This window comes from Actinia tenebrosa, unplaced genomic scaffold, assembly GCF_029948245.1.
Source record: "Actinia tenebrosa isolate PJP-AT-01 unplaced genomic scaffold, QUT_ActTen_1.0 PGA_scaffold5__44_contigs__length_20552954, whole genome shotgun sequence".
Lineage (NCBI taxonomy): Eukaryota > Metazoa > Cnidaria > Anthozoa > Actiniaria > Actiniidae > Actinia > Actinia tenebrosa.
This window is the reverse complement of record NW_028292582.1, coordinates 7002158-7017558: the sequence shown is the minus strand read 5'-3', so window position 1 is coordinate 7017558 and position 15401 is coordinate 7002158. Positions and strand designations below refer to the sequence as shown.

Below are 15401 nucleotides of genomic sequence, written 5' to 3'. Positions count from 1 at the left end.
ATTATCATTAATAATTTTAAACTAGGAGATAAAATAGTAGTTGGGTTACCTGTGGTTCTTACAAAACAAAATGGAGGACAACACTAACGAAGAAGAAGTCAGTGAAAATGAGCCGGTAAATTGTCGAAGATTTTCAAATATTTGATGCTGTATTTCACATAACCGTAACTTTGTTTTTGCTAAGATACTAAAAGGCATGTTTGAAGCAGAAAAACTTAAATACTTTGAAATCTAAAGATGTTTTTTAACATCTAGACTCTAGTTAGCGTCTGGTTTTTCTTCATTTTAATGAAGTCTATTTTCACGTTTAAGCTTACTTTTTTTTCAATTTCTTTGAAAGGTCGAGACACCAGATGCAGGAAAACGGAAACGATTATTTCACAAAGAACGTAAGCATTTTATTCAAGAGTTATACGATCATAAAATGCACAAATTATAGGGCTATATTTACGTATAAACATCTCGTTTGCAGTGAGGTGCATGATGTTCGGTTTTGGAGATGATCAATGTCCTTACACTGAATCTGTGGACTTCCTTGAAGACCTTGTTGTTGAGTACATCACAGAAATGGTAAACTCTTTCATGCCACTTTATCAAAGATTTATTGTATTTTATTTTTTTGAAATGCTTTGCAATAATATACACCTAAAATTTGCACGCAAGAACGCTGTCTTATGAAAATAAAACATAAAAAAATAAATATAACAAATAAGAAATAAGAATTATGAGAAATACTTTTTTGTTTGGGTTCTAAAGCCCTCCTGGTGTGATGAAAATATCTCCTTTAGTATTTATACAAGGTAATACCAAAAATGTTGACCAATATAAATAATTACACCAGTTTTCTTGAATGATTATTGATTGACCTATTTGTAGTTTTATTCCTAACTGTTGTTGGACTTCGTGGATTTTGGTGGCTAAGTGTTGTAACAACAAGTATCTATATATATATATATATATATCAAATATGCTTTACAACAGTATTATTTAGCCAAGATTCAAGTAATAGCTGCTCAGTATAGCAAGCTAATCGAGCTGAGCAGCTGTTAACTGTTTTTTTCACATTTTATAAGGTCGCCTTAGCTATAGCCAAACTCAGTTCCTGAGTTGGACTATAGATAAGTCTAAGATTTTTAGATAAATGTATTTATAATAAATCAGCCATGTAAAGTTTTCATAGTCACAACTACACATCCACTCTTATATTTTGCTACAGTCCAGGTTACTAATACATGTGTTGTTATTTTACATTTTTAGACTCTCAAAGCAATGGAAGTTGGAAAGAAAGGGAAAGTCCATTGTGAAGACATCGTGTTCCTTATTAGGAAAGACCCCAAGAAATATGCCAGGGTTAAGGTAACAATATCTAAAGTAGTAACTAATTCACCATTTTCCATACATCGCTTCACTGGTCAAACACAAAGCATTCAGTCGAGGTTGCAAGGTTCAAATTTGAATAATCCTTTGAAAGTACCTTGGCACCTCGCTTGAGCACTTAGTGTTTGCCTAGTGAGCCAATGTTATCAGCTGAAATCTCCATATGTTATTACTATGGGGAATACCACCGTTTGAGAAGAGTTAGAGAAAAATTCCACGTGCATTTGATAAATGTGGTGTTTTTCATTAATTCTTTGAGAAATAAGGTGGTATTTTATTATAATGATACAGTACATCATTATTCATAAAGTACATGTTTCTGAAGTAAAAAAAAACAATGATAGCAAATTGCGAGTAATGCAATAACAAATTGCATTTTGTTTTGCATTTATAATTCAAACAACAACACAAGGTGAAAAGTTCCTGGATGTGTGCAATTAATGAATTGCACAGGTTCAGCAAAATTAATTTAGCAAAATCAACCAATCAGAAGCAAGTATTTTATGTAGATCGGGTATTTTAAAAAGGTTAATTCAAAATTAGTCCTGATCCTACTATGCATATAGTATAGAGCCTCACATTTAGTCTGTAGTACCTCCCAAAAATTGAAGCACCACTTAATGTTCCATTTGCCTCTAATTTACATTCTTACTATTGGTTGTTTATTGGCTGGGTTCAATTTGAAGCTTACGGACACCTATTAATGATTCTTCTTATTACATGTTGACCTTTAGGATCTTCTGACAATGAATGAAGAACTTAAGAAAGCCAGGAAAGCATTTGATGCTGAAAGCTATGGAGAGATCCCATGAAATGGTATCATTTGAAGAAAAATGATGGTCAACTGGAATTACCATGTATTATTTTATCAGAACTGAATCAGGGGTTTAAACAATGGCTGGTCAGTCACAGATCATAATCACTGTTCAAAGTGTAGTTTTGACTCAGTAATACCTTTTTTTTTGTGGTTCAATATTACTGCTCAAAATGATCAATATGCAAGGCAAAGATTTGACTGGCAGGACAAGTTTTAGTACCCAAGGTAGACCACAATGCATCATGTTTGCTACCTCAGAAAAGGTCAATTAAATCCCAAATTGTACTCTGTAGAGTCCCAATTAAGTTGCTCAATTTGTTTGAATATATTATAAACAAAGAATCACATAATCTTCTCCTACAATTCTGAATTTTTAGATACTTGTGATGTTTTGAAAGTTGTCAAATTTTGAAAACTTTCGAAACCTCACTCATATCATTCTATGAATCCCGAATTGTACTGACTAGATTGTGAGATTTCCTATATGTACAGTATTTACTATTATATATCACTTTATATACTTTAAATCCTGGGGAGGCTACTCCTTTTGTTCAAGTTGCTTAGAAAATGACTCCCCCCCACTCCCCATAAGTCTTAAAGGTAGAGTAATGTATAAATTAAAAGAGTTGTTAATACCTCAGGTACAATCATAATATGTGATTGATCATTTCATTATGATGACTGAAGGACATAGTTTCTTTTGTTCTGCCATGTTTTTTTCAAAAAATAAGGAAATAATTGAGAAACCTTGACCCTGGACAGTACAGGAGTACCCCACCCCCTTCCGTCCATCCTTCATACTGTTTGAGCTCAAACGGTTGTATATTTGAAACTTAGGCATTTTTATTGAAGCGGCTCATTTAATCATTTCTAGCTATGATCATTTGAACCAGTTTTCAATTTTTCTAATAACAAACATAGTAGGTGTGGTAGTAGCAATATTATAATAAATATCTGTTCAATTAAGACAGTTAAATCGCTGAGTATTTTTATTGAAAATTTCGTTATAAATTTTGTCATAAATAAACTTTCAATCTTATGTACAACTCTTAATAAGTTAATAAATGTACAGTAATTGTAAATCTTGCATATTCCTTAACTTTTAGGAGATAAAAATGCCTTTCATATAAACCCAAAAAAGTATGCATTTGAATATTACTGTAATCGTGCAACATTACTTTATTGCAGGAATTGAATGAGTGGACCAGTAGAAACACATGAGTTGATCCTTGTACTGCAAAGGGTGGCAAAGGGTTCCCATAACATTTCACTCTGAATTTTTAAATTAAATGATGAGTGACAGAGAAAATTTTTGAACAATCATGATCGCACATCACACATCACGCAGCTCAGTGGCGGATCCAGGACTTTAAGAGGGGGGTTCATTTTTGCTAATCTCGGCACAACAATAACGTTCTCTTGAAAACGCAGGAAGGCGAGCAAGGCAATTCAGGCCCGCGCGCCAAAAAGAATAGAGGTATGCCAATCCAGCCTTCCAGGCCCGATTATTATGGGCGAAGGTGTTAATTTTCAAAAAGCGGACCTACCATACTTTTATTTATTTATTTTAAAAAATATAAAAAATCCAAGGTGGGATGGGGTGGGGGTTTATTTGCACCCAATGAACCCCCCCTAAATCTGCCACAGCAGCTTGTTTGGGAATATAACCACAAATCACACAGCTATGTTTTTGCACCATCACGACATGCAATAAAAACCCTTTGTCAACCTGGCTTGAAACCTAAAGTTTAGCGTTTTACAACATTTTGTTCTTGAATTCTGTTACTCAGATCGTGCAATAATGATTCAGTTTTTATACTAAAATATTTTTTTGTTATCTCTTTTTTGATTTCTTCTTTTTCTTTTTACTTTGAGACAATTTAATCACATCTAGAGTATTTATACCCTTCCACATTTTCCTGAAAAAGAAAGTGATAAATGATTTAAAGGAAGTAATAGAAGACAGAAGTGGTGAGCTGGGAAAAAGTTTCATAACAGCTGTGAATTATGAATTATGCAAAACAACACAGCACACACACAAAAAACAGAAACTTAATTTGTTTTCATTTTTTTACAACTGCACACATGGGAAATTGGTGCACACTATTTAGCCAATCAGAGTGCCATATGCCCACAGTCAAAATTTAATCAATAACAGCTGTTAACGAGTTAATTATCATATTGGCTTCCACCCAACACCAATGTCAGCGAGTCACAGAATATGGCTTCAAAGTTGTGCTAATAATTATTAACCAACCATGCATTTTGAAAACCACAAATTGAAATACTCACCTTGCTTCATTTTCATCTGTATGAGATTTCTCCATCAACTCTTCAAGTTCTTTCTCCAGCTCCTGGTAAAAAAATTAAATAATATAATAAAATAATAACATTTTCAAATTGTCCATTTAACAGTCCCTGTACGTGCCAATCTTGAAAACCTGGAAATAGGAAATATTGAACTGTGAATGAAATGTTTGCAGATTGGCTAATTCGTTCAGGCTGAAAAACCGATCAAATTACCTGGATGTAGGTGAGCCTTCAAAATGTGAGAAATAAACAGGAACCCCAAAAATAATTGGGCATACATAATATTATATTGCTGTCATAGAAAAAATGCATTTTTGCTATATTCTACCAAACTCCCCCCTCCCCCTTAACTCAGATAAATATTATGATCAGTCCCTAAGCCCTGGACAATTATTAAAAAAATGTCTGCTAAGGGTTCTGGGATAATTTGTACAGTAATTAATTTGTTCAAGAAGCAAGAAAATCTATTGACAGTACTTACAACAATTGATTGTTCCAAAAATTCATTCTGTTTCAGCAGTTTTTGGATATCAACCTGAAAAAAAATTAGAACCAAATTCAGTTAAATAGATTGTACACTAATGGTTCACAATTACATTGTAATATTGGATGGTGATTATTGTGTGGACACACTAACCGGGACCAATGGAATGAATAAAACTGACCAATCAGATAACAGTAAGCTAGATATTGAACTGATAACAGTGTTAGCCAATCAGATTATCACATTCTCACACTCTTATTATATCAATGTGCTATCTAATTGGCTGGTTAAATATGAATCCTACAGGTGTTTGGCTAAACAAAGAGGGATAGTTGAATGTTGACAATGAGATCCTCCGGTACCGGTGGAAAAGGAGGATTCCTGTAGGAATCTGACTGTTCATTCAGCTCACGAACTTTCAAGTCAGAAATCTTGTGTACTTGATAAATTTATTGGGAAGCACGGGTGGCGTATCAGTGAGAGCGCTTGCCTCTCACCAATGCGGCCTGAGTTCGAGTACTGCTGAGCTTGGTCTCATGTGTGAGTAGAGTTGTTTGTTGGTTGTCTCCTGTGCTTAGAGGGTTTTCCGGGTTTCCCGGCTTTCCTCCCTCCGCAAAAACCAACTCCTAAATTCCAATTGGAATTACAGTGGATGAATAGCTACTCTGTAGAAATGCCACTGATAGATCCCATTTATTTATTTATTCATTTATTATTATTATTATTATTATTATTTCTTAGTGAGAAATTAATGTAGAAGTATTATTATTATTACTGATTGTTTTTTATTTTATTATTGAAAGGTATGCATATAATTATTATTAATAACATTATGTACAGCCTTATCCTGTCACCTCAGTTTCTTTGACACACTGCTCTAAATGATGACAAACAGAAACAGGGACACATTCCTGTCTCTGGTGTCTCTTTAATGCTTCAATGGCTTCTAACTTCTCAAAAATCTGTAATAAAAATAATAATAATTTACTACACTTACATTGCGCAATTATCAATATCGGGAATCTTTTTTCTCGCATCTGTAACACTAGTCTCCCTCGCATCCGTTTTTAGTGTTAGTTGCCAACGCTCCATCGTTGCCTGACGACTGACACTAAAAACGGATGCGAGGGAGACTACTGTAACAATCTCACATCTAGCTTTCACAGAATGAGAGCACTTCATAAAAACCTATACAGGTATGACTGCTTTAAATATAAATAGCAATCATTATAGCTAGTTTACGATATAATGTATGGAAAAACTTTAATTTAATGAAAGTAGAGCTGTGCTTTCTAAATTTACAAGGGATTGTTAATTTTTGTACTGACATATTTTTTAATTACATGTATGCTTCAAATTCTTGTTTTAAAAAGTGGCAAAAATCACAGCACAACAAGACTGCTGGACCAACAATGTGCTGTTACATGTACAACTGATATTGGTTATCGGTTATGATATAAGGTAGCACTTCCTCCTAAGTTATTTTAAGACCCTGAGTGTATGTTGGTGCAACCAGGACTTCAAGTCACAACCTCCCCCACAACAAACCTATACTCATAGTTTGTGAACTGTCAACCTCTAGTTAATACTAAAATTAAGAAAATTCAAATTCAAAGCCCCAACCTGTGTGTGTAAATCATTGACTTGTTCTTCTAAGTCTTTTGGAACATCTTCTACATGCACTTGTGCCTTCGGTGCTTGGGTTTCTAAAACAATTTACAAAAGTCATATTATGATTAAGGCATTGCATCCATAACTTTTTACTGTACAGTCACAGGCAATACACTAATCCCGCATTCATTGTTTTAGCTCTCTAGTTACTGTTGCTATGTCTGAAAAGCTAAAATGTGTTTTGATTATACAGCATGGAACAGACACACTCTCAGATTGCTGAAAATTGTGATCTCTGCATGTCTTTGAATCAATGCATTCTAAATGTGCATTAAGGAAAAAAATTTGATAACTAAATAAAATATAAATTCTTATGAATTTCAGTTGGTGGTCTAGCATTCTGTATTCCAATGGGAAAACTACCCGTTGTTTGGGTGGACACTCATTAAGCAAAGCCGGGATTGGTCTATTTTGCCATTATCACCGCTGACAATTATAGATTTATTTCTTTCTGGTGCAATTTATATTGTTTTCCCATTATACAACATGATTGTGTCATTTCCTTGAGATTAAGATTTAGAATAAAGATTCTTTGTGGGGTTTGTATATTTAGATTCCTATTGTCCCATTCATGAATCTTCTCATGCACAACTGTTAAAAAAGAAATGATACTCTAGGGAATGACAGGATATCTGTGATGGGAAAACAATTGCACCATGATACATAAGGTGTACTATTTATTTTTCTCACACTCATTGTAATGAATGAATGAGATAACCATGATGAGACACATAGTGGCCCAATGAAAGTGGAATAATATCAAGGTCAAAAATCTGATCACTTATTTTATTTTATGCTATATGACATTAATTTTTCTCTTATTCTTTTCTTTTCTTTTCTTTTATTATTTTTGACATTATTTTCTCGACTTATTTTATTTTGTTTTATTTTAACTAACATATCACACAAATACCAATTGCTTACCTTTAGCGACATTTGCAAGTTCTTCGGCCGCCTTATCTTCTTCCTCCTTCAATTCAATCTTCAACCTGCAGGACGTAATTTTATCAATATCTAAAAATGTCAGAATAAGGACTTCTTTACACAGTCGTGGTTTTAGAATTACAGTATAACAGTTTTGCTGACCTGTACATAACATCAGAGGACAAAATATCAGGTTTTGGAAACAACATACCCCAAGTAAAGGGGGAGTACTGTACTCAACCCATATATAAAAGGGTTAAGAGGAACCCACTTACATGTACTCTGTGATGGTTTGTTTAATATTAAGACACCCCAAAATAGAAGATAATAAATAAAATAACAAGACTAGCAGAGGTGATCTGGGACTGCAAAAGGAACGACGAGCCGACTGGCACTTTTTCAATCAAAGACCCCCCCTGGGGTGTACTGTACACCTCCTTCCCTGGCCCTATCAAAAAATACTATTCAAAAGTCTGGTTACCTTTCTAGCCACCCTCCATGGAAAGTACTATTTTATAATTTATGAACCTTTCAAATCACTCTAATTATAAATTTTACCCCTGGGTTCCAGAGGATGGTATGCATAATTATATACCTTTTCCGAGATAGCAAACATGATGCATTGGTGGTCTACCTTGAGTACTGAAACAATTTTATTCATCATGCATTATATGGTGTTGTTTGTACTGAAGCTAGACCATGCATCCTGTTTATCAAACTCAGAGAAGGTCTTTGCACTCCTGTCTAAAGATTAATAATTGACTATATTTTACCTCTCGTTCTCTTCCAGTAAAGAGCGAGCTTCCTTTTCAAACATTGCTACTCTCTCTTGTTCCTTTTTCAATTCCCCAGACACAGACTGGTCTTGTGCCAGGCTATCAAGATGGTGGTACAGCAGCTTGTGTTGAGAGGGTCTTTGCGTATCAAGCAAGTATGACATGTAGTTATCGTATTCATCCTGGAATATTACAATTCTATTAGAAACCTATTTCAATTTATGAATGGGCTCTTGGCAGGTATTGCATGACATTTAAAATATCTGACTTCCTGTTCTTAAAAAATATCATGTTTAAAAAGAACAGCCAAAAATTATGGGATTTGGAAATTATGAGGACAATCCAGTAAATACGGACGAAATTACAGACAATCAAAGTACTGTTGAGTATTTTTACAAAAAGAATGTATGGTGTAGGTAGGGCAACACCTTGTCCACCAACATACGTTTGTATCGTCAATATCGTCTTTGATCGTCAATAACTTCGTCCGTATTTACTGGATTGTCCTCATAAATTCCAAATTCCCTAATTTTGGGATGTTCTTTTAAACATGATACTCTTAAGAACAGGGAATCAATTAATATATCTTAAATGTCACACAATACCTGCCAAGAGCCCATTGACAAGAACTGTATTACAGTATTCCAATGCAAACTATTTACTTTGGACGGGTGATGGTCATCATTTTAACGATCTGCATTTCATAACTTACCCAATCAAGTACTGATATAAACCATCCTTGTATCTATGAGGGTAGCATTTAATAGGCAGTGCCTTACAAACCTGTGGCCAATGTTCCATGATCAAATTGGAATTTAGGAGTTGGTTTTTTTAGGAGGGAGGAAAACCGGAGAACCCGGAGAAAAACCCCTCGAAGCACAGGAGAGAAACAACAAACAACTCTACTCACATGGGTAACTGAGCCAGGCAGGAATTGAACCTAGGTCGCATCAGTGAGAGGCAAGCGCTCTTACTGCTACGCCACCACGCTGCTTCATGTATCATTGTAATATCAAATCAACTTTCAATTTAAATAATACAGTCATCTACTAGCTAGTTTTTTTTTTGTTTTAAGACTGAGACTTGCCTTAATGCTCTTAAGGATTCCACCAAACGTATCAGAGTGATCAATGATCTCCTGCCATATATCAGTGTAGATCTGTAGTCTATGAAAGTTGGGTCCCCGTTGACTGGTTGAATCCAATGCATTTAGTTTCTGTGATGGATAAGATACAACACATTATGATCTTGAATCACATGTATGAAATATAATATTAGGAAATCAAAGTAGCCGACATTGCACATAAAGTCAGACAGTTTTCGTTAGCATATTTAGTCTTGCCAAACGATTTTAATTTGGATATAATTTGACCTACTGCTGCAGTAGAGTTTCCTGCTTACAAAATATTCAAATAAATATTTCCATCTTTCATATGGTAAATATCAGGGCCTGTATATTGCTTTAAGCAATATCAGTCTACAGCCTACTCTAATAGGATGGATATGTAGTATGGATAGTTTCTAGAACTACACAATGTTTTCCCATTTCAGACAATGTGTTATTCCCTTGAGAATAAGAATCTTTGTTTGAGACATGTATCTATATTCATGCATCTTCTCATGTGCAATCGTTAAACAAAGAAATGATACTCTAGGGAATGACACATGGTCTGACATGGGAAAACATTACACCCATGCAAGCACATGCAAGCCAAGGATGTCTATTGTTATTGTACTGTATGAGTCGAGTTTTTTTTAAATACAATGTGTAGCTGTATATTGCATCAACCTAAGTCATCATGATCAATGTTTTAATGTCTGAATGACATAAAAATTTCAATATTCTGAACATCTTATCAACCCAAAATCCTTTATCAGTAATACAGCAGGATATCAAACGGTACCTTTAACAGTTTCTTATGCAGCATTCTCACAGTTTTCTCTCCCGTCAATACTCCTCTATCATTTGCATCTTTAAGGTGAATAACTTTGTCTTCAAAATCTTTAAAACTAGCAAACTGGTCTCTCTTGGTGGGCTGATTCAGGTAGCTCTGAAGGAAGGCATTCTCATAGTATTCCTCACCTTTTCTATCTGTAATAGAACACGGAGAGGGGAAATTTATTATTCCTTGTTGTGGACTACTACAGCATGTCTGACTCAAGCAGCTCATTTAAGCCTGGATTTTGCTAGCAACATTCAAGCATTTATGCATGCAAGTAAAGATAGTCTTACACAGTTAGTTAACCCCTATGTGTATTTCAGTACCAAGGCTGCTTTTTTTTTTTTTTTCTAATAAGCCTGTCATGTGTCAGATCAGGGACATGCAGCCAGTGTGGTCAGACAAAAGCTTCAATCAAATTTTAAATCAATTTTTTCCAAACCTTTGTGAGCTACTGGAATCATGATTTCTGGTAAGTGAAGCTCTTCAACGTTGACAGGGACTCTCTTGGTGGCTGAAGATACCTCTGGCTCTGCTGCTAGCTTCAGAACAGATTCACCTAAAGGAAAGAAAACAATTAGAAATAACTAATTATACTGTACATGTATATAGGCCTCCACGGAAATTAAACTATGCTTTGAAACCATTGCTTTCAGGATGTTATGGCTTTAGGATGTGGTTCAAGCCTTAGCAGGACCAACACTCAGGGCCTGAGGAGAAGGTACTGCCTTTGTTAGTACATCTGCAAATGGTTAGAGACCTTCAAGTCTTCTCGGAAAAGGACTTTAAACTTTTAGACCCTGTCTCCCAACCCTTCCCAACCTGTACATAAAAAGCCTTTTGAATAATTTGTGTGGCAGGGGATTGTCTCCCGGTTCAACAGCCTATTCCAACTTGGAGGCATAACACTAATGTACTAACAATTCACTCTTGATCATAAGCTGCACGTCTGCTAATAGTACCTTAATATGCAGCCCATAAAAACCTCCACTGGTCATAAAATTAATGTAAAGTGCGTTGATACAACTGCAAAATGCACTAACCAACCAACTCAGCTACACCTGCTCCTATGTTTATACCTAATCTGTTGTTTTTTTCCATTTCAGAACAGACCACACTCCATTCACTTTTGTATGATTTCTTTCTTAAAATATGGCTACTTTCAATTCAATTACAAACGTAAATGTAATAGGGATGGGAGAAGGCAGATTGAGAATAGAGGTCCACATTGATATATATTTTTCTTCCATTTGAAATTATTCAGTGCATCACAGCATACAGAGTTCTGACAACTGCATGCAATTTTCGGGGTATTCTATAATTGCTCCAGTACATACTTATAGAATACCAAGCAAATCATGTGTACATACTTAACAACCATGAAATCTATTTTTGTATGCGTCATTTTTCAAAGAGTTAATTCCAACAACTATAGCTGCATATCATTTGCAGAGTATTCTATAATTGCTCCTGTGCGTCGTTCTTCAAAGAGTCCCAACAACTGCATATCATTATTTTGCAGAGTATTCTATAATTGCTTCATTAATAACTTACCAGTCATGCTTCCAATGGGCCCAAGACTGAATTCAATCAATGTATCTTCCATTTTCTGCTGTACTGTTTCGGCCTCAGACAACTGCCCAACTCTCACTGGATAGTCAACGACCCTGTGAGCTGCCTTTAACCTAGGTAATTAGCGTTTGTTACATATATATTATAATGATATTCATACAGTATTCACTTGATACAATGTAATATATAGAGGATATTACATGGGCGCGTGGAGATATTGTTACTATGTCAATAGCGATATCTTCACGTGTGAAAGATATGGTATCTTTCTCTGGTGAAAGATATCAAGTTTTCGACACTAGAGAAAACCTGGTATTTCATCGATATCTATATAATAATAACAAATATCGTGACATAAGCTTAATATGATACTTCTTTCGTTTATCCTAGTCGAATTAGCTCCAAATTCAATATATCTGGTGAACATTGACCTAAGGTTGGAAAGTAGTCCTTTGTTTCTGTGAAGTAACTATGAGTAAGCTTACTGTCATATTTGTTGTGAAATGTTTACAGCGCTGTAGATTTAATTTTCAGTACCTTATTGGAGGCTCTTTTGAGCTCTCCCATGGTGAATGTCGTTCACTTTGGCTCTTCATTAGTTTACTTAGATTAAGATGTCCACTTGCGTAGTCTTTAATGTCATTTCTATGGACTTCATAGACCTTTTCTAGCAAATTTTTCAAAGGTCTCTTATCTTCTTCTTGTTGTTTATCCGCCATTTTGTCTGTTGTATTCTCACGTTACCAGGACACCCAGGAATAATGGCACAGGAAGCCCAAAATATTAACCATTAAAAATCCATTAAAAAAATAAGATAAATACGCTACTTTTTTCCTTTCAAAAGCAGTATCAAATGTGTGTGGTTTTTTTTTAAATCTTACTTCTTCATAGTTCATTTTTCATATTTTTTCTGATTGATATCAGGCCTATTCAAGTGATCGTACGAGGGCGGGGTTCCTGTGGTAAGGGCTCAAACAAAGATGGCGGCTCGTTTGCCTCCTAAAACTCTCAACTTCAAACAGGTCAGTTTGGGCCAGTGTTTTCTTAAATTTCATGAGTCAGTTCTTTAGCCAATATCGTGCCTTATTTGTATCTTACAATCTTAAAATTTATCAATATTTTGAGCTTTTTTAATGCTTTCTCCTTTTTCTCTTGCTTCTCTTGCTTCACTTGCTTCATGGCGACCTTCATGGCAGTTTCTGGTCAGACGGCAAGTACTAACACTGTATCGTGAGATAATGAAAACTTTAAAGGAAGTACCGAATGCCCAACACAGAGAAGACCTCAAGGTCTGGGCAAGAGATGAGTTCAAACAAAATAAAAATGAGAAAGATGAGGTAAGCAAGTTGCTGCTACATTTAACAGTTATTCCACACAGGTAGCCCAGAGAGGACATATGTATTCCAGTGAAACTGTAGACAGATTTTGAAAGAAGTTCCCAGATTTAATAGCTTGTCCAAGACTGAGGAGAAAGATGGATCAAGTTAGAGTGTAAATTGTGGATCTGTTCTAGGGGATATTTCTAATTCCGAGATGGGGTCTATTTTGCCCTCTAGAACAATCCCACAATGCACCACAATGCCATTTCAAGCCAGTTTTTTCCTCACAACCTTGGAATAGCTAATCCTACAACTACGCACTATACATTATGTGCAAGGACTTTTTTGGGCTGACTGTGCTTTCGAGTAATCCAGTACCTCTCGAAAGCTGGATTTCCATTGCTCTCTAAGTACAGTACCGCTTTTGTAAGGTTAGGTTTAGTGCTGTTGTTTGGATGACCAAGCTATTGTTTTTTATTCCAATCATGTAACTCGTTCTGAGCGGTGCGGGCTAGCTCTTGCTTTCCCATCTATACAGATCATATGATAAGACCGAAATGATTTTTTTCACATGTCAAAGATAATAAGATCATTGTATAATATTATGTAATCTTTTCTAGGCATCAATACAGCACATGATATATCATGGACAACAGATACTAAAAGAAATTGCCAGTTCCTTAGCAATGGCAAAATGATAGTGGAAATCTTCGCTGGAAAATTATGCAATGTCTTCGGGACTACTGACATGCTCGTGTTCACATGAAACTGGCGTCAACTATTTCTTTATATTTTATTATGTCTTTCTTGTTTTTCAATCTGTTTCATGGTGTGCCCACAAGTCTTTGATCTATTTTGGGTTTAATTTGCAAACCAGCATTTGGGATAAGACAGCAGTACTGCAATTATGAACACTGATAAACACTGAGGAATGACACTTAAGTATTTTTCTTTAGGTACCAAGTTGGAAGTCACTCATTTGACATTGATAACCTGGTTAGAAAGATGTGATAGACAAGCATATCTAACTAGCCAATTAGGTGCCAGAAATGACTCATTCATGAACACGGGGGGGGGAGGGGGGTGGGGGGAATTTTCAGGTATGCTTATTTTATTTTTTAGAGGAAAAAGTCAGTGATTTGACATCTTTTAGGGTCTTAAAATGACTCCAAAACTCAAAAAACAAACCTGGTTTTTGGGCTTTATCAATAAAACTCTGAGGTGACTCATCTCGTACAAGATTCGCAGTACAAGATCTCGCAGATTTTTTGAAGAATGTTTTCTGTTTCTAGATCGATCCTAGCCTGTTTTGATATATCATGTTAAAGTTATCAACCGGACTGCAATTCAGTCAATAAAGTAAACAAATTGTGAGCGTAGCGTTTATCGTAGCGTTGCACGAACTATAACTCATTTCTATTCTTCACAACGGTTTGCAGCAACTGGCAACGCTATTGTACAGCGCATCACCCCTCCAACAACTTTTTCTCGCAATTTGAAGAGCGCATTCGCACATTTCTCATTTCTTTCCGTGGAGCCAAAAAAGTCTTTTGTTTAAATCCATTAGATGACGTAACGTGAAGACGAAGGATAGATCTAATCCACTGTTTTCCCATTTTAGACCACGTGTCATTCCCTAGAGTATTATTCCCTTGGTTAACGGTTGCACATAAGAAGACAAATAAATATGGATACAACTCAAACAAAGAAACAATCTTATTCTCAAGAGAGTGGCATGTGGTCTGAAATAGTCAGACATTACGCCCAAGTGGATTTGGATCAAATGTAACTAAAGCTTGACAGGGAGGTCGCACTTCTTTGGCTCAGATTATAACGGCTATCAGTGTTAAAGACGATTTTATAACCTTGCCGGGCTTGAACGTTGCGCGCAACCGTTTCAGAAGTAAACACACATTCGCGTATGTTCTGCAGACCCTTAGGTATAATTTATCATTTCAGATCAGGTATCATTCTAGGGCAGTAGCCACCGGTAAGGTTTTGGTCCGGTTTTAATTGGACCTTTTCAGAACACTTCTTTTCCGTCAGAACCATTTTTCCCGTTCGTATAAAAGTGGAGAATTGGAGACAGTCGGTTTTGTATTTTCTATAAAACCCGACCACTGTCCAAATAGGGGCTAAGCTAAGACACTGCATTCCCTTGCGTATTATTCATTTGATTCCCTGAATGCAGTAGTTTCAATAGACCTATTA

General features: G+C 35.6%; 3 protein-coding genes across 3 annotated transcripts; 2 read left to right on the top strand and 1 right to left on the bottom strand.

Moving 5' to 3' along the window:
* Positions 1 to 33: 33 nt before the first annotated feature.
* Positions 34 to 3170, top strand: LOC116296687 (transcription initiation factor TFIID subunit 13). Its single transcript, XM_031704745.2, has 5 exons — positions 34 to 115; positions 341 to 389; positions 473 to 570; positions 1258 to 1356; positions 2112 to 3170. Exons 1-5 carry the CDS (start codon positions 71 to 73, stop codon positions 2187 to 2189), a joined length of 369 nt encoding a protein of 122 aa, XP_031560605.1. The 5' UTR covers positions 34 to 70; the 3' UTR covers positions 2190 to 3170.
* Positions 3166 to 12590, bottom strand: LOC116296678 (uncharacterized protein C6orf118). Its single transcript, XM_031704734.2, has 12 exons — positions 12409 to 12590; positions 11854 to 11984; positions 10742 to 10858; positions 10264 to 10451; positions 9447 to 9575; positions 8357 to 8541; positions 7584 to 7648; positions 6612 to 6694; positions 5843 to 5950; positions 4986 to 5039; positions 4487 to 4548; positions 3166 to 4113 (listed from the first exon to the last, which is right to left on the bottom strand). The coding sequence occupies exons 1-12, from the start codon at positions 12588 to 12590 to the stop codon at positions 4029 to 4031; spliced, it is 1389 nt and encodes a 462-aa protein (XP_031560594.1). The 3' UTR covers positions 3166 to 4028.
* A 233-nt stretch (positions 12591 to 12823) lies between these two features.
* LOC116296681 (LYR motif-containing protein 2) lies at positions 12824 to 14599 on the top strand. Its single transcript, XM_031704736.2, has 3 exons — positions 12824 to 12893; positions 13068 to 13208; positions 13811 to 14599. Exons 1-3 carry the CDS (start codon positions 12852 to 12854, stop codon positions 13886 to 13888), a joined length of 261 nt encoding a protein of 86 aa, XP_031560596.1. The 5' UTR covers positions 12824 to 12851; the 3' UTR covers positions 13889 to 14599.
* Positions 14600 to 15401: the final 802 nt, after the last annotated feature.

What these genes read in the sequence shown, in the direction of transcription:
- LOC116296678 (XM_031704734.2), bottom strand. Translation starts at nt 12,590, where the DNA reads ATGGCGGATAAACAACAAGAAGAAGATAAGAGACCTTTGAAAAATTTG. An exon ending in AGTGTGTCAAAGAAACTGAG is followed by an intron (nt 5,040 to 5,842) that starts GTGACAGGATAA and finishes ATTTTTTTTCAG; the next exon opens with GTTGATATCCAAAAACTGCT. An exon ending in ACAGATGAAAATGAAGCAAG is followed by an intron (nt 4,114 to 4,486) that starts GTGAGTATTTCA and finishes TTTCTTTTTCAG; the next exon opens with GAAAATGTGGAAGGGTATAA.
- LOC116296687 (XM_031704745.2), top strand. Translation starts at nt 71, where the DNA reads ATGGAGGACAACACTAACGAAGAAGAAGTCAGTGAAAATGAGCCG. An exon ending in ACGATTATTTCACAAAGAAC is followed by an intron (nt 390 to 472) that starts GTAAGCATTTTA and finishes TCTCGTTTGCAG; the next exon opens with TGAGGTGCATGATGTTCGGT. An exon ending in TTGAGTACATCACAGAAATG is followed by an intron (nt 571 to 1,257) that starts GTAAACTCTTTC and finishes TTACATTTTTAG; the next exon opens with ACTCTCAAAGCAATGGAAGT.
- LOC116296681 (XM_031704736.2), top strand. Translation starts at nt 12,852, where the DNA reads ATGGCGGCTCGTTTGCCTCCTAAAACTCTCAACTTCAAACAG. An exon ending in AAACTCTCAACTTCAAACAG is followed by an intron (nt 12,894 to 13,067) that starts GTCAGTTTGGGC and finishes CCTTCATGGCAG; the next exon opens with TTTCTGGTCAGACGGCAAGT. An exon ending in ATAAAAATGAGAAAGATGAG is followed by an intron (nt 13,209 to 13,810) that starts GTAAGCAAGTTG and finishes AATCTTTTCTAG; the next exon opens with GCATCAATACAGCACATGAT.